We start from the raw sequence: 22,100 nt of genomic DNA, 5'->3' as shown, positions 1-22,100 counted from the left end.
GTTTTCTGAGGCAAACTAACAAGCTTGTTAAAAATTAGCTTATGTAGTCAGAGCTTTTCCACACTACAATCGTCATTATGGATGTGTAAATATCTCCAAATGTCGAATATTAAAAGAAAAATGCTGAATTTATTTTGATGGAGAAGCTATACCCAAACACAGATCCATGAAGGAAAATCCTTTTATAGTGCAGTTGTTACAGTAATAATGTATCTAAACATGATATATTATGTCATTTTGATATATTATGTCATTTATTAGGGGCTGCCAAATTTAAATCAGGAATTAATCACATGAATAATTCTGTATTAAAACATGACATTTGTTCCTAGATGATTTTGTATTCAAAACTTTATTTTGTGCAGCTGTGGGGTGATATTTAGGCCAGTGAAGTTTTTCTGCTATTGCAACTCTTTTGGTCTGACAGTCTAACTTGTACACTGTCACTTTGGCAGGTTATTTCAAGATTCTACTTTGCATTCTGTTAAGAAAATGGACTTAAATCTTCACCATTCCATTTGTGATGTATATCCCCTTTTGTTATTCATATTTACTCTACCACCTTTCATTTGGCAGTTGGGAGTGCTTTCACACACTAGTTGTGTACCAACAACCTAGGTTTACCTGAAGTGGGTGCATCATTTTAAGAAGACTGAATACTCGTATGCCCTTCCATGTCACTGTTGCTGTATACATAACCCGAGGGATTTCCTGCTAAGGATAACCCAACATCCAGCCAGTATACCAAAGCTTTTAGTACTTATAGGTGTTGTGCATCACACACATGCTTCTCACAAAAGGTGTAGGTCATAAAGGTGAAATACAGGTGCACAGAAGCTGAACTTCTTGGCTGCCAGTTCAAATGCCATTGTTTGAATGTTGGTCTGAACCCCCTTCCTGCTGTGCTGGTTACCAAGCTGTGTTTCAAGTAAGTGTCCTATTGGGGTTTCCTTTTTCTTTTTTATTTACTTCTTTTGGGTTCATGTCATTTAAACTCACAAACGAATGCTTCACAGAGATGTGTTCCTGGACATTGTCCATCTGGGAATTCCTCAGGTAGGTCTTTTTGCCTCCCCTCTGAACAGACAACTTCCTGCATTGTGTTCCGGAGCCCCAAGATGTTTTTCATGTTTTACTGTTGCAGTCATCACATTTGGGTTATCTGCCTGCAGTTAGCCCTCAGCCAGCCTGAATACCAGACTCTTGGATTCCTGCGTCGGATGCTGTCTCTTCTTCCATGACGTCAGGTCGTCAGGGGTATAAAACATGCAGCCGACTCCATTACATCAGTCTTTCTTGCCACGTGGTGCCCGAAGCAGAAGCAGTTCACAAGTGCCGGTCAGCCGACTCCTGAAATTTTCGTTTTCGAGTTTCAGAACCGAAGTCTTCAAAAAAGCTAAGTACCCCATTGGGGATCCCTTTTCTTGTTCTTAATCGATGTCAGTAAACGTTAACAATTGTATTACCTGTGGAAAGCAAATACCTCAGAAAGATTTTCATTCGTACTGCATTCCTTGCTTAGGCCCAGACCATGATGTCCCTCGCTGTCAGTTTTGTGCCTTGTTCAACCCCCAAACTATTCGTCGTCGGTCTATATTTGCAGCAAATTACTTTGGTACTCTGTGTAACTATCCAGAAATGGCTTCGGTAAGCCATCCGACTATCGATATTCCGAAAAAAACGTAAGGATAAAGACAGACCGCATAGGTCCAAAACTGCCGACAATGCTGCCGTTAAGCTGGTCACCAGTCCGCCGGTACTGAGTGAAGTGCTTTCGCAACCCCTGATACCCACTACTTCAGATTTGCAGGCCTCTACTGAGACCTATTCGGAGTCCGGTATGCCGCGAGATGATTCTTCGACTATGGAACCTACTGATGTCTCGACCTTGGATAGGTCCGGTGCCGCTTTGCAGGCACCGGCTTCTGAGGATGCATTCAGGCCTACAGACTTGCATTTTATACAGACGCCATCTTCTTCATCAAGGCCTAAAACTCGACCCATGCCTAGAAAACTGGCGTCCAAACCGCATGCTCAGACCCATATGCCTGAAAAACAAATGCTTAAAATGGCTGAAGACCTTATTACCTTAATTAGGGGAAGCTAGCCTTCCCCCTCTAAGAGACCTAGAACTAATTTTTCTTCTGATCAGGAATCTGATATTTCTGTTTCTTATGATTACCAGGCTTTGCCCATATCTACCTATGAGGATTCTGATGCAGAGGATTCCATTCCCTCTGCTTCCCCTCCAGAATATTTTTCTTTTGGGGAAACCCTGCACACTCTTAGGGAGCATTTCCGCTGGGAAAGCCAGGATTACTCTGTCTCCAAAAAGAAGCTTAGGGAATTCTTACTTCTCCCTCAACACAGGCCTTTAGCTATCCCGCCTGTTCTGGACTTCTTGGAATCTAGCCTTTCCCCAGACACTTTACCTCCAGAAAACCTGGCAGGTATTAGAGTACCTGACTCTCACAAGTTCCTCTTCAAGAATCCTACTGCGGATCTAGAGACCATTTCCTAAGGACCAAAGGGCATTAAGGCTACTGCTACCAAAAACCCTACCCCTTCTGATAGAGATTCTAGAACCTTGGACAGATGGGGTAAGAAGGTATATACTTCTGCTACTTTGGCCACTAGGGCTTTAAATTGCCAGTTTTATATGTTAAAGTACCAGAAGCATATTATGGGACTACTTAAACAGAAAATGATGTTGATTCCTGACTGTGCTGAACACAAAGAATTACAGGATTTAATGCATTCTGCAGAACAAGTTGGTAAACATACTTTGCAATGTGGTTTTGACTCTCTAGAAGCATCTTGCAAGGTTGCTGTCGCTGGGTCTGTACTTAGAAGGCATGCTTGGCTTAAGGAGCAAAATTTGCCAGATCATGTTAAAGCTAAATTACTGGATGCTCCCTTAAACCAAGACCGCCTGTTTGGCAACAAAGCAGAAGTCGTCCTTAAAAAGATGGAGAAAAAAGCTAAAGCTATGCAAACTGTTAAAGGTTTCCTGCAAGTACAGCCTCCCAGATTTAGTAGGCATTGGCCTTCAAAGAATTGGTCCTTTCCACCCTCTTCCAGGCCTTCTCAGTCCAAACCCAGGAACAGTACACCACCTAGGTTACAGTCTCAGGCTACGCACAGGCCTAAGCAGTGGGGGGCTCCCACTTCCAAAGCAGGGAGTAGTTAGACACCCCCTACGGAAATATGGCACAATGACTTAACCTTAACCCTTCCAAGCCCTGCTCAGCTACCTGCTCCCTTAGGAGGAAAGTTCGCCCTGCATGCAAAAAATTGGGATCTCATTACCCAGGACAAATGATTTTTGAATATAGTTTCCCAAGGATACAGATTCCACTTCCGCACCCTACCAACCCCAAACGGTTAGCCAGACCTACCCCCAAATCAGTTGGCAGAGGCTCAGCAGCAGGTTCTCTCTCTTGTAAGTATCAGGGCTATTCAACCTGTTCCAGCAGAAGAAAGGGGACAAGGTTTTTTTCAAGACTTTTCCTGGTACCCAGAAAAGACAGTTCCTGGCGTCCTGTCCTGGACCTCTCTATTCTAAACACCGTTTTGGTAATCCCAAAATTCAAGATGCTAACACTTCAACAGCTGCTTCCTGTGATAGGCAAATATGCCTGGTTGGCAACCTTAGACTTAAAGGAAGCTTACCTGCATATTCCAATAAGGAAATCTTGCAGGAAATACGTACACTTCAGGGCAGGCTCCATGCACTTTCAGTTCTCTGCACTTCCTTTTGGCTTATCTACTGCGCCTAGGGTATTCACAAAGTGTCTAGCTCCAGCCATTGCATTTTGCAGGCAGAGAAATATTCAAATATACCCATACTTGGACGATTGTCTGATTAAGTCAGAAAGCCAGGAATTGCTATTAAAACATCTGGCATTCATAAAGGAACTTCTAAACTCACTGGGGTACACCATAAACAAAAAGAAATCTCACCTAGTACACTGCCAATAAATCGTATTCCTGGGAGCAAGCTTGAATACAACTTCCCGATGGCTTTCCTCACTCCTGGGAAACAAGTTTGTTTGACAACCTACTTCAAACTACTGGCCACAAAGACCCAGCTATCTGCAAGGAAAATTCTGCAAGCCCTGGGGTTCATGGCCTCTTGCATTCTACTAATTCCATATGCAAGACTGCATATGAGGAAACTGCAGTGGTATCTAAAAAGCCTATGGTGTCAACATTCTCAGGACCTGGAATTAATGATTCCTATCATTCCTTATATAAAGACAGAGTTCCTTTGGTGGGCAGAGGCCTGCTACCACAACAAGGGGTTCCCTTTCACTCTACCCCTTGCCGCCCAAACCCTAACAACAGACGCATCAGACTATGCATGGGGGGCTCACTTGGCAGGGCAGTGCATTCAGGGCAAATGGAACCCGAGACAGATGCACCTGCATATCAACCAAAAAGAAATGTTAGCCGTACAGAATTCCCTGACAGCCTTCAAGGACCACATTCTTCCAGGACAATTATTGGTAAAGACAGACGACACCAGTTATGTGGTACATAAACAAGCAAGGGGGAACCCACTCATACCCTCTCTGTGGAACACAGCCTTGAGCTACCAAGTGCACCTACAAACTCAATTCCTGCCAGGCAAGCTAAATTTACTTGCAGACAACCGAAGCAGAAATGTCATGGACCCACACGAATGGAAACTGAAACCAAAAATATTCAACCTCTTGACCCTGGAGATGGACTTGTTTGCCTCTCCTCAGAACTACCAAGTGGACAAATTCTGCACAAGGACTTCCCACGGTCAAGCTTGGAAAGTGGATGCCTTGTCCTTTACCTGAGAAAGCCTCTCAGTTTATGCCTTTCCCCCTCTGACTCTCCTCTCGAAGGTTCTGCTAAAGATCAAACAGGGCAAACAAGTACAATACTGTTTGCACCAGACTGGCCATGCCAGCACTGGTACACCTTCTTGCGCACTATGACACTGCTGGAACCATGGCACCTGCCTCAGACCTCTTCCTTGCTGTCCCAACAGGCGGGCCAGATTCTGCACCCTCCACTTCAAACCCTGTACCTTGCAGCTTGGCTAATTCCTTGAGCTCTCCAATAGCATCCCTCAGTAAGCAGGTGCTAGATGTTATTCTGGAGGCAAGGAGGCCTAGTAGTAGAAAATCCTATGCTGAAAAGTGGAAAAGATACTGTTCCTGTAGCCAGACTCAGGGGATGGGCACAACGGTGCCCAGCTTACCTAGTATTCTTCAGTACTTAACAGAAATGCTCCACAAGGGCCTATCCTTCTCATCTATTAAAATTCATGCCTCTGCCATTTCAGCACATTATAATACTAAACCACCCCTCTTCTCTCACCCCCTGCTAAAGCAATTCCTCAGAGGGGCCAAAAATTTAAGACCCTCTAGGAGAGCCCCTACTCCTTCCTGGGACCTTAACTTTGAATTGGAAAAGCTCACTCTCCCTCCTTTTGAGCCAGCTGCAACTGCAGAGTTGAAATCCCTTTCTTGAAAAACAGCCTTCCTTCTAGCCATCACTTCAGCAAGAAGAGTGTCTGAATTACAGGCCCTCATGGCAGTGGAGCCCTTCATTATCTTCCATGCAGACAGGGTTTCCCTCAGGACCAATCTTTCCTTTATGCCCAATGTGGTGTCTAGTGTGGCCCTTAATCAGTCCATTCATTTTCCTACCTTTTTCCCGAATCCACAAAACAAAGGAGAATGAATACTGCACTCTTTGGATGTACACAGACAACTTAGATTTTATTTGGACAGGACTAAGCCTCTCAGAAAATCTGAACAGCTGCTAGTTGGCTTTGTTGCAAGGGCAGAGGGGAAGGCCATTTCAAAGCAAACCATTTCTAAGTGGATAGCCCATTTCATTCATTTCTGCTATAAGCACCATGGAAAACCTACCCCACAGGGGATAAGATCACATTCCACCAGGGCTGCATCTACCTCTACAGCCTTTCTCAGAAGTGTTCCTACCAGAGACATCCTGGAAGCTGCTACCTGAAGCTCTGTACATACAGTCACCAAGCATTACCACATGCCTATTTTTTTCTAAATCCAGAGCTGGTTTTGCCACTGTAGTCTTGCAGGGCTTAATAGCTGGCCCTAATGCTCTCTAGCTTCCTCCTCCCTCCCTTAGCTTTGGGAATCAACCCAAATGTGATGACTGCAACAGTGAAACACGAAGAACATAGTACAGTTGTGTACACTTACCATAAATGTAGATGTTCGAGTCTGTTCACTGTTGCAGTCCTGGTTACCCTCCCTCCAGCCCCCTGACTTCTCTTGGTTCTACCTTTCCTTCTTGTTTGGTGTATTTGCTTTTTGTTGGAGGGAGTACCTTAACATATAATTGCTTCCCTTTGTGGAGGCACCTGACATCTGGGGCAAGAAAAACTGATGTAAGGGCGTCGGCTGCATGATACCCCTGACGACCTGATGTCATGGAAGAAGAGAGAGCATCTGACACAGGAATCCAAGACTCTGGTATTCAGGCTGGCTGAGGGCTACCTGCAGGCAGATAACCCAAATTTGATGACTGCAACAGTGAATACACTCTAACATCTACATTTATGGTAAGTGTACACAACTGTACTTTCTCTAGCTTGGAAAGTGTACACCCTGTCTTTTCCTTGCAAGGGGATGTTTCTGTATGCCTTCCCTCCCCTTCCTCTGTTACCATGAGTCGTCTCTTCCCAAAATCTTGCTAGTGACTCTGTTTTCGCCCAGACAGCATTGGTTCCCCCTTTTTCATCTGACCAGAGGCAATCACCACAAGTTACCTCACTGGGTGGATTGTCTCACACAAGATGAGGGGTCTCTTACCCATCCTCAGTTGTCCACTCTTCAGCTGACATCGTTGGTAAAAGCGTTTTGATCCCTTTTAGGCACATCTTTTCTGAGGACGTGCTTCGGGTCCTGCAGGAGGCCAGGAAACCCACTACCAGGAAATCAAATATATCCAAATGGATAAAATTTTCTGTCTGGTGCCTCTTACACCATCAGGATCCCCTATCTGTGTTGGTTCCTTTGGTTCTGTCTTATTTGTGTGATCTGCTTCATGCTGGGTTAGCATATTCTTCAGTTAAAGTTCACCTGTCAACAGTTTCTTCCTGTCTGCCCTTGACTCCTCCTCTGGCATCTAAATTTGAAGTCGAGCAGTTTATTAAATGCATCCTTCATATCAGACCTCTCAGCAAGTGTATTCTGCCTTCCTGGAACATCAATTTTTTTACTTGAAAAGTTGACTCTGGCTTCTTTTCAGCCAGCTTTTTAAACTTCCTTACAAAATTATACTTTGGAAGACTGTTTTTCCTTTTGCTCCCACTTCATCCGAGAGTGTCTGAATTTCAGGCTGTCATGGCTGTTTCTCATTTCTTAGTTTTCAACAGACACAGGGTATCTCTTAGTACTAGCCCCTTTTTTTATGCCCAAGATGATAAGTAAGTGGTCCCTTAATCAGTCTGTTCATTTGCCAGTGAGAAAGTTCTTCACACCTTGAATTATGCATATACAGCTCAGATATTATTTGGCTAAACTAAAGGTTGTCTGCATATCTGAGCAGCTTTTTGTTTCTTTTCATCCCAGGACTTGGGTTTGTTTTTTTCTAAGTAAAACTATCACTTCGAGGATTTCTAAAGCTAATTATTTTTGTTATTTTTTTCATGGTAAATGTCTTTCATCATCAGTAATGGCTCATTCTACCAGGACTGTTGTCTATTCTGATGCTTTTTTCAAGGGGCTGGGTACTAGTTCTGACCTTGAGGCTTCTACTTGGTCCTCTGCTCATACTTTGAGGCTGCTACTTGGTCCTCTGTTCATACTGTCACTAAGCAATACAAGTTGGATGCTATTTCCAGGGCCAGAGCTGGCTTTGCCAGGGCTGTCCTGCGTGGGTTTCTAGAAGACTATTCTGTGCCGTCCTTCTCCCAGGCTTTCTCTTGTACTTTTGTACTCTCCCTTAGGTTATGAATACTGCAGCAGTGATATGGAAGGACGTAGTAAAGTTTAAAATCGTACCATAGGTATATGTCCTTCTCTTCACTGTTGCAGTATTCACTACCTCTCTTCTGTCCTCACTGCTCTATCCTGTTCTTTCTTGCCCTCCTGGCCGAGGGGCTCTTCTCCTTTTTATTCTTCTGGATGCACGTTTTTCCTTATCTGCAGGGGCATTCTTTTCCTCCTGGGGCCTTTTCAGTTCTGAGTGTGTGCATCTGTGTGTCACATTTATGCCCTACATCTTGCACGAGGAGCATACATCTGACGTACAACACCTATACCTACTAATGGCTTTGGTATACTAGCTAGACAATGGTAGGAGATCCCTTAGGTTATGAGTAGTGCAACAGTGAAGAGTACAACATCTACTGTTATGGTAAGATTTTTACAGAATTGTACCTTGTCTCCTGTGCTGTGAAGAGAGATGGGCAGGCAGTCACCAAGCAAAACCTTTTGGCATCAGGGTTTGATTGCCTATTTAAATGCTGCTTGTCTGATCTCTCATGGGCAGGGTTACCCTGGTTAATAGAAATTTGATTCCATTCCAGCCATGCATCTGCAGCTACCACCACTAGGGTGTGCATACTATGGTGCCTGCACCATATTTCTTTGACTTAATCAGCTTGATCCTTCACCCAGCCTAACCAGGGAAAGCAAGCCATAGAATCATTTGGCCATGTATTGGGGTACTCTTGAGCAGAGGCTTCTTCACCTAGGGCTTCCCCTTCTGGCCCAGATGGACTGGATGTCCCCTGATAGAGGAGCCATAGGGTAAGTTCTCACCTCCTTGTTTCATATCTCAAGAGCAAGATAAGAGGATTCTTGCCTTGACTCTTCTTGCGATCTAAAGTATCAGTTGTGGTATTTCACCAGAAAGGACTTTGGTGGTAGGATGCCACTGCCTGGCCCATTGCAGACCTCCTCTGATCACACTTAGATGTCATTCAGCCTGACTCCTTGCACATGGCTTTCATGTTCTTGCATGAGCCATCACAAGATGTTGTTTCCACACTTAGGGCCTGCCTCCCTTGTTGACTCCCTGGAGGTGGGGTAGTTAGGAGTAAGGCTCAATTTCTGAGACAACCAAAGCTTCAGAGTGCTCGAGTTCCACCAGCTCATCTTGGGAGGAGACCTGCTCAAGAAATATATTGTACTGTATGGTGGCTTGTTTGTACCTGTGCACAGCTGGGCATGAGGTATATCATCACTATTTTATCTGGTTGTCCCTTCCCTGTTGCCAGTCTTTGGTGATCGCATTTCAGAATCTGGTGGCATTTTCACTAAGCTGCTGCAGCCCCATCACAGGAAGAACAGTAGTTGGAGTGATACACTGTTGCAATCCTCATCTGTGGGATTTCCTTCCTGCAAATAGCCAGAGGTTGGCCTGACTTCCACTGGTGTTGGTTGAATCCATCCCACTGCTGTAGTGGTATAAGTATACCTCTGAACTATCCAGTATTTTTCCAGATGTCCCTGATTTTATATCATATTTTTGCCTGTCCCTTGTCAGACTTTTGATTTTCTGGTCAATTACTAAAGATTACTCAGTAATTCCAGACATTAAAGTATCGTACTTGGTATTCAGAAAATGTATTTTGGTGTAAAACCTGTTCTGTTCTGTTACTGTTGAAGAGATTTACAATAATCGTTAAATTTTCCCTGATTTTGAACCTTACCCCCTTTTTGGTTTTGTCCAGAATTCTTGAAGGAAAGAAGTTGAAAGATATGGATAAAAGGGGGTATCAGCAGCATATTTGGATCTTTCTTGAAGTTCCGTATGGCTGCCTTAACAGTGTCGGTCTAGCACTTCGACCTGCTTCCAGAGGAAAGATAACTAAAATTTGTTTAGGTGTCTGTGCTTTTCTTCCTTGAAGAATTTGAGGAAGTGCATGTGTTCCCCCTTTTGAAATACAGTTTGAAGTGTGTGTGTGTGTGTTTTCTGGAAAAGAGAAGTGGGCAGTGTGCTCAATTTTCTCAGTATCTGTTTTAACAGTATTTGAGTAATAAATGTTAGCTTTTGTGCATTTTTTTCTTGTCACTGATTTCTGAGGCTTCTGTGCCAGTTCATCGGGCAACTGTTGTTCAAATATCTTCTTTTCCGGCCCACTTTGTTGGCACTATGGCTTCACTCTCATCCGTGGAATATTCTATCATACTTCCTGGGCTTCCTGTTTATACAGCAGTGTTCTCCAGTGCAGTGGCGTTTTTATTGTTTAACCAGGTTTCACATCTCCCATCCTTGCCACCTTGCCCCCCTGTTAAGGTACATAACCAAGTCCAAGAACACCAGTAGAGACAATAATTCGACTGCAGCAATGTGAGGATAAAAACAGGTTTAATTCCAACACAAATCCTTAAGCACGAAACAAAAGCACAGTGAGGACAAGCGCTTTCGCCTGGACAATTCCAGGCTTTATCAAGTCAGAATGGAAAACAACAAGGAGAACACTTTTTAAATAGTTTCAGCTTCTTGGTCACATGATCATTTGATTGTTAATTAAAAACTAATACATCACAACTAGTAGGAATTAAATCTTTGCTTATATGCGTACATCCTGCTCATTTATAGCTTGTTGCTAAAGATCTGTTACTATACATAAAGTTATACAGAAACTAATTTCTGTTTACTTCTGTAAAATTGTGTGCAATTTAGCAAATAATAAAAAGCATTATGTTTTAAAAAATTAAATACCATGTTCAAACATGAAAAATTACCTAAAACTTCTATAAAACATCAATATATAAACTATCAAACAACAGGCCAGTAAATCAACAACAACATTTATCATTTAAAATGTGCCATATCAACTAATATTAGGGAATGTCATGTTACAAGTTATAATCTGGCTCTTCTAAGTTTAAGAACTGGGCCTATGCTCATTGTCTCGTTCATACCAGGTGTGCTACTCGCATCAAGCCTAAGCTGCCAGATTAATTCCCTAAATTCCAAGGTGGATTCCCAGTCTCCACCTCTAATACTGGGGTGAACTTGTTCAAGCACCATAAAGGCGAGTTTAAAGTTGGAACAAGTAAGGGAGTGTTTATAGAAAGCGTTGTTGTCCTTCATTTTACCTATATCATAAGTATGTTCATATATTCGCTTCCTAAGCTCCCTTTCAGTTTTTCCTATGTAAAACGCGCCACAGGTGAGACAGTAACCAATGTAAACGACACCTTTCGTGTTACAAGTGTAGTACCCATGTGGTTTCAGATTAATTCTGCGCTCTTTTAAATAGATGTGATTACTATTAATGATAAGAGGGCATTGTTTACACATACCACATTTAAAGGTGCCGTTCCTATGTTGGGTTGTCCTACGGATGGTATTATGTCTTTGCTCAAACAACTCCTTTAAATTACGGCCTCTTTTCCTGACAAAAGCTGGTTTTTTGGGAATCAAATTCTTGAACTGGTCATTGGTTTCAAGTACAAACCAAAATTTATTGATTGTGTTCTCAATCTCTCTAGAGTTCTCTGAAAAAGTATAAATAAAATTACTAGAGTTCTCTGGTACTTGTGTGTTGGAAGTCTTTAAAGTGGGGATGCAAGTGTTGTTATTCCCGAACAATGGTGCATATACCGAATCCCTTTTACTGAGAATCTCATGGGTAAGGTTATTTACCAAATCGTCTGGGTAACCCCTCTCTGTAAACATCACTCTGAGATTGTTTGCTTCGGCAATAAAGTCAGACTGCCTACTACACATGCGAGATGCTCTAATGAGTAAACCCTTAAGTATTCCTTTTTTTTTGATGGAATGGATGCTGACTATTGAAGTGTAGCAGAGAGTTGGAAAATGAGGGTTTTCTATAGACCTTGGAATATAGTTCCAGTGACTGAGCATCCCGAAGGATTGCTACATCCAAATAATGGAGCTCTTTCTCACTGATGTCATGTGTAAATGTTAAAAAATCAGTTGTAGAGTTTATGTATTCGAGAAACCCTGTGACTTCTTCTCTTGTGCCATCCCAAATGATACAAATATCATCAAGGTAACGGCAGTAAAAAGTAATGTGCCGTGCCCAAGAAGATTGAAAAATGTACGCCTGCTCCCATCTGTGTAATACCGCATTTGCATACACAGTGGCGCAGGAAGCACCCATGGCAACTCCCTTTGTTTGCTTAAACAATTCCCCGTTAAAAAACACATAACTGTTATTGAGAACAATATTTAACATGTCAGAAGTTAAATTGATGAGATTACTACTAAGCCTGGTTTCATGCTCAAGAAAATCAGTAAACCACTCAACACCAATGCTGTGAGGGATACTAGGAAATAATTCCTTAATGTCCACAGTAATCATTAATGAAGTGGTGGGACATTTTTCTTTTGGAAAATGTTTGAGAAACTCCCAAGAGTCTTTAACCACATGTGTCATGGCCGAGATGTATTGTTTGGTGATAAAGTCGATAAATTTGGATATAAACAGAAATTAGTTTCTGTATAACTTTATGTATAGTAACAGATCTTTAGCAACAAGCTATAAATGAGCAGGATGTACGCATATAAGCAAAGATTTAATTCCTACTAGTTGTGATGTATTAGTTTTTAATTAACAATCAAATGATCATGTGACCAAGAAGCTGAAACTATTTAAAAAGTGTTCTCCTTGTTGTTTTCCATTCTGACTTGATAAAGCCTGGAATTGTCCAGGCGAAAGCGCTTGTCCTCACTGTGCTTTTGTTTCGTGCTTAAGGATTTGTGTTGGAATTAAACCTGTTTTTATCCTCACATTGCTGCAGTCGAATTATTGTCTCTACTGGTGTTCTTGGACTTGGTTATTTGCTGCTCTGCACCTTCTGTGAGCCCCCTGTTAAGGTACACCTTGAAATGACCAGACTGCTAAGAGGCTTTGTTTTCAGAGAATTAGAGCCTTCTCTCATTAGAAAGACAAGCAGATGTCTCCATTTACTTTTTCAAAGAGAATCTTCTAGTTGTAGGTTCTTACTGTCAAGCCACTTAACCTCATATTTTATCAGGAGCGGATTTTTGTGCATGTCAACCATTCATTTGTGTCTAAGGTAGCCACTGAACATAATCTGAACAAGTCAGTTTATTGTTTGCATTTATTTTCTTGGGGTTTAAGTAAAGGAGTTTATTTTCACTGCATGGATATTGACATGTAGCTCAGCTGTTATGTGGATAGAACCAAGTCCTTCTTAGTACAGCCAGCTTCCATTAACATTTGTTAAGGTCTTGAAGGGAAGAAATCACTAAACAGAGTCTACATGGATGGCTTTCTAAATGTATGCTTTCAGAAAACACTGCTTAGATGATATGTGCGCAGTCTTAACTTTGTGGTCCCCTGTGAGTACCTTTATAAGTGAGGCATCACTTTCAGATCTAGATTTTCCTTTGCGACCACATTGATTGTATATCCACTTAGGGCAGCCACCCAGGTGTGTAAGATGGGAACTCTGCAGCCAGGGCTGTAAACATGAGATGGACTCTTATTTTAATTCTCAGTCTGTTAGTAGAGCTCTAGTTTTAGGAACCATCCATTTCTCCACTCCCACCTTGTAATGCAATATTTTCTTAATGTTGCAGGAGCAGTCATTGCAGTATGGGATGGGGTGGACTCAGCAGTCTGGGAAAGATTTGTGTGCTTAAACAGCCTTGATGCTGTGGCGCAAGTACTAGCTGTTAAGGCAACTGGAAATCTCACAGCTCTAAGTGTTATGTCCAAACCAAAAGATAAAAAGGTCATACAGACAAACCATCCAGTAAAAACTGCTTTATTGGCCTGAATATACCTATAAAGACTTAAAAAGTAAACATTCATGGGCATGCATAAGGCATGTGTAGCTGCAGTGTCAGTTGGAGGTCATTTGCATATATCACATGGAACTGCACTACAGGAGGTTTAAGGTGTGTTACACAGTGGCTCTAACTTGGCCAACTCTATAATTATACATATATATCCATAACTTTACATTTTCTGTTCATATTGTAGCTATTAGCTTTCAGATCACATCATTTTTTGCTGTAATCCTAAAAAGAAACACATTAAAGGTCAGAGAAGAGCTTGTAACAGTCACCCTTGTGCTTCCTTAGTTTTTCTGTAAGGAGAGCATGGCAGCATCTCTGTGGATATGAGCTGGTCTTCAGTTTTAGTAGACATTAAAAGTCAGATGTCCGTTGTGAGGCTGGAAAACATTTTGCCTCTGCATTGGTTCAGGGTATGCTAAAAGATGCTTTGTTTTCCCTATAGGACCCCTTGCTTCGGCTTCTATCCTAAATTGATTGATACTAAAAAAGTAGGAAAGGAAAGAATTAATGCAATGCTGTTGCATAACGTATTCAGCACAGTAGTGGTTTTCTTTCTGTATTTTTGGCATTAGAACCCTTCCTGTTCTTCATCCTTATTTTTCTTTTACTTTGGCTCTTGTTTTGTTATTTTTCTTTATTGTCATATCTGCTCTGTTGCATAAATCAGTGGGAATATTAGAATATGATGTGATGTTAAAATGGTTTATCGCTTGCATCTTTCCTTTTTGAGAAGAGGCAAAAAGTAGAGGATTCTCTTTTTCACTTGAAGTCAGTAGAAAACCAGCTGTTGTTGATCCTTAAAAAACAGAGTAGGCTTCCCACTTGTAAACATTGCCTGGTAGGTGTCTCTTCTTCTCAAGAGTCTGACTATGGGTTGCTCTCCATTGGCCTGTCAGAGAGTTGTTTATGGGTGAGGATTTACTATGACAGCACTACTGAACCTGTGCTGGAATGGGGGTTTCTCACTGTGTACCAAAGTTATTACGCTGTCAGGACATACAGCTTCAGCCTTATTCTGTACTGCCTACTTCCTGTAAAGGGGCCACTAACATGGGAAGTACCAGCAGCAAGCAGTAGAGAAAACGGGCATTATTTTTAATGTTGCACTGACAGAAGAAGCAAATTGCGGGGATACAGTCCAAAGGTGAAGAATTACCAAATAAGAAACAAAATCAACCATCTGCTGTTGCTGTGCGTACCTCATCCAATTGTATTATCTCTGGCATAATGTTTTAGTTATTACAAGATTGAGATTTTCTGTGTGAAATGTGGTGCTATGTTGGTTTGTTGTGCACTAAAATGTCTGCCATATGACTATCATTGATTATTATGGTGACAGAGGGCAACATTAAAGGTACTTATATTGATGAACTAGCTAGTCTGAAATGGCCCATTCACGCATATATTACTGGTAGTGAATAGGATTTTTTTCTGAAAGTGCTTTTCATAATTTGTGCCTTTTTATAGGAAGGAGATGTTTACAGAAAAAGAAAATCAGATGATGACGATGAACCAGTCAGCAAAAAGCACAAAAAGTATGTGATAAGCGATGATGAGGATGAGGAGGCAGAAGATATGGATGCTGAGTAATTCACTTTTCAGTTACATTACTTAAGGACTGCAGCAGTTTCCATACAGTGGGATGAACTGTAATCTAGTCAGTTTGTCTTTTTGTTCTGCTGATCACTGTATGTGGACCCCTTGTACATAAACTGTAAATAAAATTCAGAAAAAAAAATGATTTTTTTGTAGATATGTTCAGGAAATCCAGAGAAAGCTTGCTCTTGCCATAATCATGTTTGTATTCTGTATCTTGGAATTTAAACAGAAGCATATCGTAATTTGCTTAACTACGCTCAGAAGTACCCATTGTATTTGCTGAATGTGTGAAATGGGTGAAAATAGAAGGGTGAGGAACCACCTTCCTTCCTTCCTTCCTTCAAACATTATTACCTCTTCAAGAAGACCCTTAAGCAGCTGCAGTACTTAACTGTTAAAGGTAATTAAGTCACACTACTTTCCACTTAAACAGGGGATCTGGTTTTGACCAGACTTATTTTTCTTATAATGTACTTTTATACAGTGACTGCATTACTGGTTAGGATGTGTTTAATGTGATGATAGTTTATTATATATTGTCATAAGTCCTTCAGCTGTTCTTGAGATGTCCAGTGCATTGTGTTTTTTCTAACCTTTGGAAATCAGCATTGACCTCCTTTATGTAAGATTACTCATAAGATAGCTGTGAAAAACTTTAGCACTAAAAAAAAAGATCTTGTAGTCCCAATGGTATTGTAATGCATTGGTTTCTCTAGTAGCTGCCATTTTCCCCATCTTGAAACCGTTTAGGTACAACAGCTAGCATGTGGTACAAACATGACTTTTGATGTTGACAAGTTACTGTTGGAAACATCACCTATAGACTCCATTAAGTTAATTTTATAGTATTATGAAAACTGAGATCTGTGTTTGTCAGCTTTGCACTTGAACTGAAAGTGACAGCCCCTGTAATGAAAGTATATTCTTGAGAGGTAAAGAATTTTTAGTTTTTCCAATGCATTGTCAGTGTATAAGGTGTGACTCAAAGCTGCTACACCAGAAAAATCTGTTTACTGCGGAATAACATTTAAAGTAAACCCACGATGAAATTTACTGTGGTATGTATACGTTATACATACAAGTGCTTGTGTATATATTTATATTGTTCCTTTTTTGTAAATACTGCCATAAGTACAATATTATGTCCAGGTTTTCTGAGAGCTAGAATTGTATATAAAAGTTAAAATGTGTGTTTAAAAGATTTCAGGAGAAAATATTAGACACAGTTTCATGCAAGTTGATTCAGAAAACTGTATTGTATGGATGTCATGATAAGGTTTGTGCAGACTTATCTATCCTTTTCCAGAGTAATATGCATTCCAGACAGGGCAGAAGCAAAAAGCAAGCTGTTTTTTTTTTTTTTTGCTGCAAGGGAGTTTGTCATTTCAGTTGTGATGAATGCTGAGTAGTTTGCTGCATCAAAACTGTTGCAGCCTTTATGCAAAGTTATTGCATAATGTGCTACTTAAAAGTATAGCAGTTCTTGTCAAGTTCTCCAGAATGATAATGGTTATGTTTGAGAATTATCTTTGGATTTGGACATTAATACAGAAGCATTTATTTTGTAAATATAAATATGCCACAGGGTATTTTGACAGAACTTAAGATTGTGAGGGTAAGAACCTTCTAAAATGATGCTTTTGCTTTTTTTTTTTTTTTGTAATTGGAAAAGTGGAAAAACTGTTCACAGATATGTTGTCTCTTCACGGGAGAACTGCTTTTGGTGTGTGGAAATTACATTTGCGTAACAGTTCTCAGAACTCTGTTTTTGCTTTCTTCTTGCTGCCTTGCCATTGCAGCTTCACAGTCCTTTGGTTGCTTCTTCCTTATTGATAGTTGAGGCATTAATGTGTTTAAGTTCAGTATGCTTTTATTGGCAGTTTTATTTGATCAGGGGTGGGATATACAGAACATTTTGTGACACTGAGTCATATAACTTAAAACTTAGTCCCGCCCATCTCATTTTTTTTTTTTTTTTTTTTTTTTGCCACATCATTGTTATGCATCTGAGAAGTGCACAGCTTATACCATTGATTGTTTTGCATAAAAAGATGAATCAAGAGAGTAACAACAAAATGATGCCTTTAAGAAGCAGTGAATGGGGCAAGACTGCTACAGCAAGTATGATCTTTGGTCAAGAATAAGCACTGGCTTCTGCAACCTTTGCTTTGCCTTCCTCCCCACTACTAGATGTCAGAACAGAAAGTGCTGAATGGTCTGCGTGCTCTAGAATAAATCCATGGTAGAGAAATCCTTCAGTTATCCACCACAGGGCAAATTATTCTGTCCTTCGTACACGCATAAAGATGAAAAAAATGATAATATATGTGCCCAAACAACAACACCTAGTCAGATGGGTTTGTTTCTCCTTTCTTTTATCTGTATTTCACTAGCTGCAGCAAAAGCAGTGGAGCCACCAGCAGATCTGTGGCCAGGGAACCAAACAAGTTTTTAGACTGACTGGGATTTCAGCTACACCATTGGCTTTAATCTGGATGTAATTCTTATGCAGTACAACACACAGAAGAGTTGTAAGTTATATAAAAAAAAGTTATGAAATCCATATTCTTGTTCACCAAATTTCAGGGTGTACCTGAACCTTCAGTTAAATCGGACACAGTTTGTTGTTTCCTTTTTAATTCTGCATCAGGACCTGTCCTGCTTTCAGTTTATGCCACCAGGCAGATTTCTGTGAAGCTTTAACACATGATGGCTGATGCATTTTTTATTATAGTGCAACCATGCTGTTTTCTGGTCATCTTGCTTGAACATACAACACCCACACAATTATGTGTATCACAGTCTTTTCTGAATGTTACCATGCAGGTAAAAGAACAACTGATTATGGCTCCATCCAGGGTTGTGTATTCCACTGTTACGTGTCAGATTTCTGCATTTAATCAGACTTTCCTTATCCTTCAAGGAGACTGGTAGGTAATGGCCAAAAGCTCTTTCTGTCCAGTATTCCCATTCCTCTGAATATTTCACCTTTACTGAGGTTCTTATCCACTTGAAGCACCTTCATATGACATGTAAAGGAGTAAGATTTACTTGTGATTAAATTGCATCTGCTCTTTGAAAAACACTTCACATTTTGGGTGTTCCATCTCTCTTGGTATTCTTCATGGAAATAGCAAAAGTACCTTGACTTCACTGCTCCAACACCAGGGAAGGTAGATTGGGTAAATAATAGAGGCTATGTAAATTTAGTCTTACTCAGACATCACAGGTCAAAGGATTCTAAGCTATGCATTGAAAATTGTGTCTTAATTCAGAATTGTTTTTGATGCTGTTGTTTTAATACTTTAAGCTTCTCCTGTGGTGAAACTCTTCAAAAGTATCAAGTGTTTTGAATTCAGACATCAAGAACTCTCTAAACACTGTTGACTGTGGCATTAAAGGTTGCCCACCATGTTGCATGGAGAATGTATTGTGTCACTTGCTGTGTTAATGGTAAACAACTTCTTGTACAAATTTTTCTGGCTTATTTTACTAATTTCCAGGAAGACATAAAATGTTGCATTACGGACATCCTGTTATTCCCCATCTGAAGCACATGCATATATGGACTTCAGGTTGATATATCCAGACTGCCAACAGAAGGCAAAATAAATCATGTCTGCCCAGGGCTTCTTAAGAAAGCAGAGTACCCCAGGCCAAGATGAACTGTTATGATGCCTTGTCCATCTACTGCCTCTTTTCTTGTTTCCTTCTGGCAGTAAGTCATGCTTTTTTCCTCTCCTAGTGGTATACAGTCACCTAGGACCAGTGTTTTTGAACATGGTGTCCAGAAGTCATTCTGTGAAATTTTTGGACTTGGACTGTGCATCCTGTGTCTCTGTGATCTCTGTTTACTCTGTCCTCTTCATTCTTCTGGAGTGATCATAGGTAACCACTGTAAACATGTAAGGTGCATATTTTAGTTGTCCTTCCACACACAGTTCCAACCCCTTCATGTAGAGAAGGTCTAGTAGCCATGTACTAGGTCAGTGACTTTGTTGGCTTGTCTTATTTCCAGGCTATTCACCAAATGTCTGAGTCATAGCGGAAGCCATTTAGCTAATGTTCCCATGCTCCTTTTCAGAAAATCAGCAAAGTTGGACTTCTGCGGATTTTTTGATGGACTAGTTCTTCATTTCTCTGGACAGAACATTGGTCTTTTAAAACATAACAGAGGAAGTGCCATGCCTGTTGATAGTCTAAACAAGAAGTCCTTTTTTGAGATGATGGGTCCTGTGCAATCAGGTTTATTTTGTGGTAATGTGGAAATTAGTTGAAACTTTGGATATGTATCCTTCATTGCTCAATGGGTGTTACACTTGGGAGTGGTTGACATTACCTCAGTGCTTCTACGCCACATTTGTTGTGTTGGTTGCCCTTTGTTAGTGGCAGGGCTTGAACAGCCTCTTCTTGCATGCACTTGTCCCCCCCACCCTTTCATCTACTCATTTCATGACAAGAGATTCCTCCTTTGTAGGTTGCTAGGGTTAGTGGGCCACCATTCCATTCAGGGTTCTTAATATCTGTTCATATCACTGCCCTCCTCTCCAGACATTACTTTTTGCTGTGCCTGTCTAGACTCCTGCTAGAAACTGGATCATACTGTCATAAAACTGGAAAAATGACTGTAGTATGATTGAGCAAGCAGTCTTTAAAGTTGTACCATCTGTGTAAGAAGGCTTTTTGACTGCCATGTAAATTTAAGCAGAGATCAGTTTAGAAGTTGTGCATGTATCAAATGACAAGTACCCAATAGATGTTATTTTCAAACTATGAAGGCAAATCCAGCCAGTTTTCCTAATTCTTGTGGAACATGAGACTGGAATGGTTTTATTCTGTCCTCAAACTCAAAAAAAAATTTTTGTATGGATACTTTCCTTTTCTGTAGGGTAGCCATTTTCTTTACTAGTTTCCTGCGTTGTGCAGTTCTGGAACCCTAAACAAGGTACAAAGATTTTTTTCCTGAAAACCTGCATTAGCTGAGACAGTCCTGCTTGAATCTCTCTCTCTGTCTTTGATGTGGGGGTCATTTGTTCTCTTGAAAGAGATTTTGTATAGTTTTCAGCAGGAAATCTATTCATTTTCTTTGTTGTCAAATGGTGCCCACAAAGGAAGTTGAGAAAGGCTTACTAATGTGGGACAAACTAATTTGCCTCAAACTTATCCTGAATAATTAATCGGGTGTATAATTTCACATGTACAAGTTTTCTTACTTTTGTGTTATATATTTATTGTTTAGGACTGTTTCTTAGATGGTGCAAAATGCAAAACTTAATGCATACCTTGCCCTCACTTTCATTTCAAGCCACACTTCTGTTATGGACCTCTGCTACATAAGGAACAAATTACATACAGAAGATTGTCCTGTGAAGGTAGATTTGTCAGTGAAGTAAGTTATGTGTGAAAGAATGGCTACAGAGATGCCACAAGCAAAAAGAAAACGGATGCTGCAGTGAGTTAAATCTAAAAGTTTGCAAATTAAGCAGGTTGCTACTGTTACTAATTTGATGTAATATTCTAAATTTTTCAATCATTTTACATCCATTAATATGGTGGAAGAAACTGTATGCCCAGATTTTCCAAGATGATTGAAAGTAAGGTGTATGAAACCTTATTGTCTCTAGTTGAAGTGCAAGTAGACCCACCTGCACTTGACACAAAATTTACTGCTGTTACTTTCACTGAGATGTGCTGTAGTTCCGTAGCCAGAAGCTCCAAGTATATATTGCCCCATAGTAGAACATTGATTGTCAAGAGATTAAAAATGCAGCTGATCTGCTTAGAAAGGAGAATGTGCATAACATATTTTGAAAGAGCTAGTATATGTATTTTAACATCTATAATTTTCACTTTCAGATCAGTTAGGATTTCATCCATATGTTTTCATAATGTTACTATCCAGAATCCAGTGCTGACATCTAGTTATGTTTCTTTTTGTATCTCATGAGAGCTGTGCCTTCATTGGCTGGGGCATCCAAGTACTTGCTGTGGAATAATGTGATCAATGATGTCAGACCGTTTAAAAGGTTCAGGGATAACTTAACTAGATATCTCGGAGACGTTAATTCAGTTAATAAAACACTGGTGCAGATATATTGCTACTATTTTTTAAGAGCTGTTGACAATATTTGTAGCTGTTTGATACAGCACAGTTTGCTCTTTACTTTAAAGGGGGTTTTCCATATGGAACTTTTGTCTTTATTACGCACAAAAATGGTAAAGTGTATCGCATTTTGATATATTTTGCATTTATCTATTGTTACTTAAGAATAAAATTATAGTGTGTTTTCCTCTTGTATGCTTTCGTAATCACCATTTATTTTGATGATTTTAGAATTGGAAAATATTTTGGAATAAAATATAATTACCTTACCAAATTTAGTAGTAAAGCTGGACTGCAAAACAATTTTTATTTAAAAGTGTTTGCAGTCGCTGTGTGTTAGTCTTCTCATTAACTGCAAAATTATTTTTTGTTAGAATATTTGCAGTAGTTGTGTTGCCTTTCTCAGACAGTGACTGTAACTACATTTTAAAATAGTATTTCACTGTTGGGTGCTTGGGGTGCATTGTATAGAAAATGTATTTTGCAAAATGTACATTTTTACACACCTCTCAGGTGTCAGTGCTAAAAGTTTATCGGCAGTGTTTCAGTATCAAAACACTGTCCGTTGCAAACATTATACATTACAAACCATGCTGACATAATTGTAGCTGCAAACATACAT

General features: G+C 40.3%; 1 protein-coding gene across 1 annotated transcript in view; it reads left to right on the top strand.

Moving 5' to 3' along the window:
• LOC122806800 (RNA polymerase-associated protein LEO1-like) overlaps positions 1-21,673 on the top strand; it is a 344,162-nt gene extending 322,489 nt beyond the window's left edge. The window contains exon 5 of the mRNA XM_044077517.1: positions 15,244-21,673. Within this exon, the coding sequence (XP_043933452.1) occupies positions 15,244-15,366 (123 nt within the window). The 3' untranslated portion in view covers positions 15,367-21,673. The remainder of the gene's footprint in view (positions 1-15,243) is intronic.
• Positions 21,674-22,100: the final 427 nt, after the last annotated feature.

Source organism: Protopterus annectens, chromosome 7.part0, assembly GCF_019279795.1.
Source record: "Protopterus annectens isolate FY-2018-M chromosome 7.part0, PAN1.0, whole genome shotgun sequence".
Taxonomy (NCBI): Eukaryota; Metazoa; Chordata; order Ceratodontiformes; family Protopteridae; genus Protopterus; species Protopterus annectens.
Note: the sequence above shows the minus strand (reverse complement) of the source record. Positions and strands in the feature narration are given on the sequence as shown.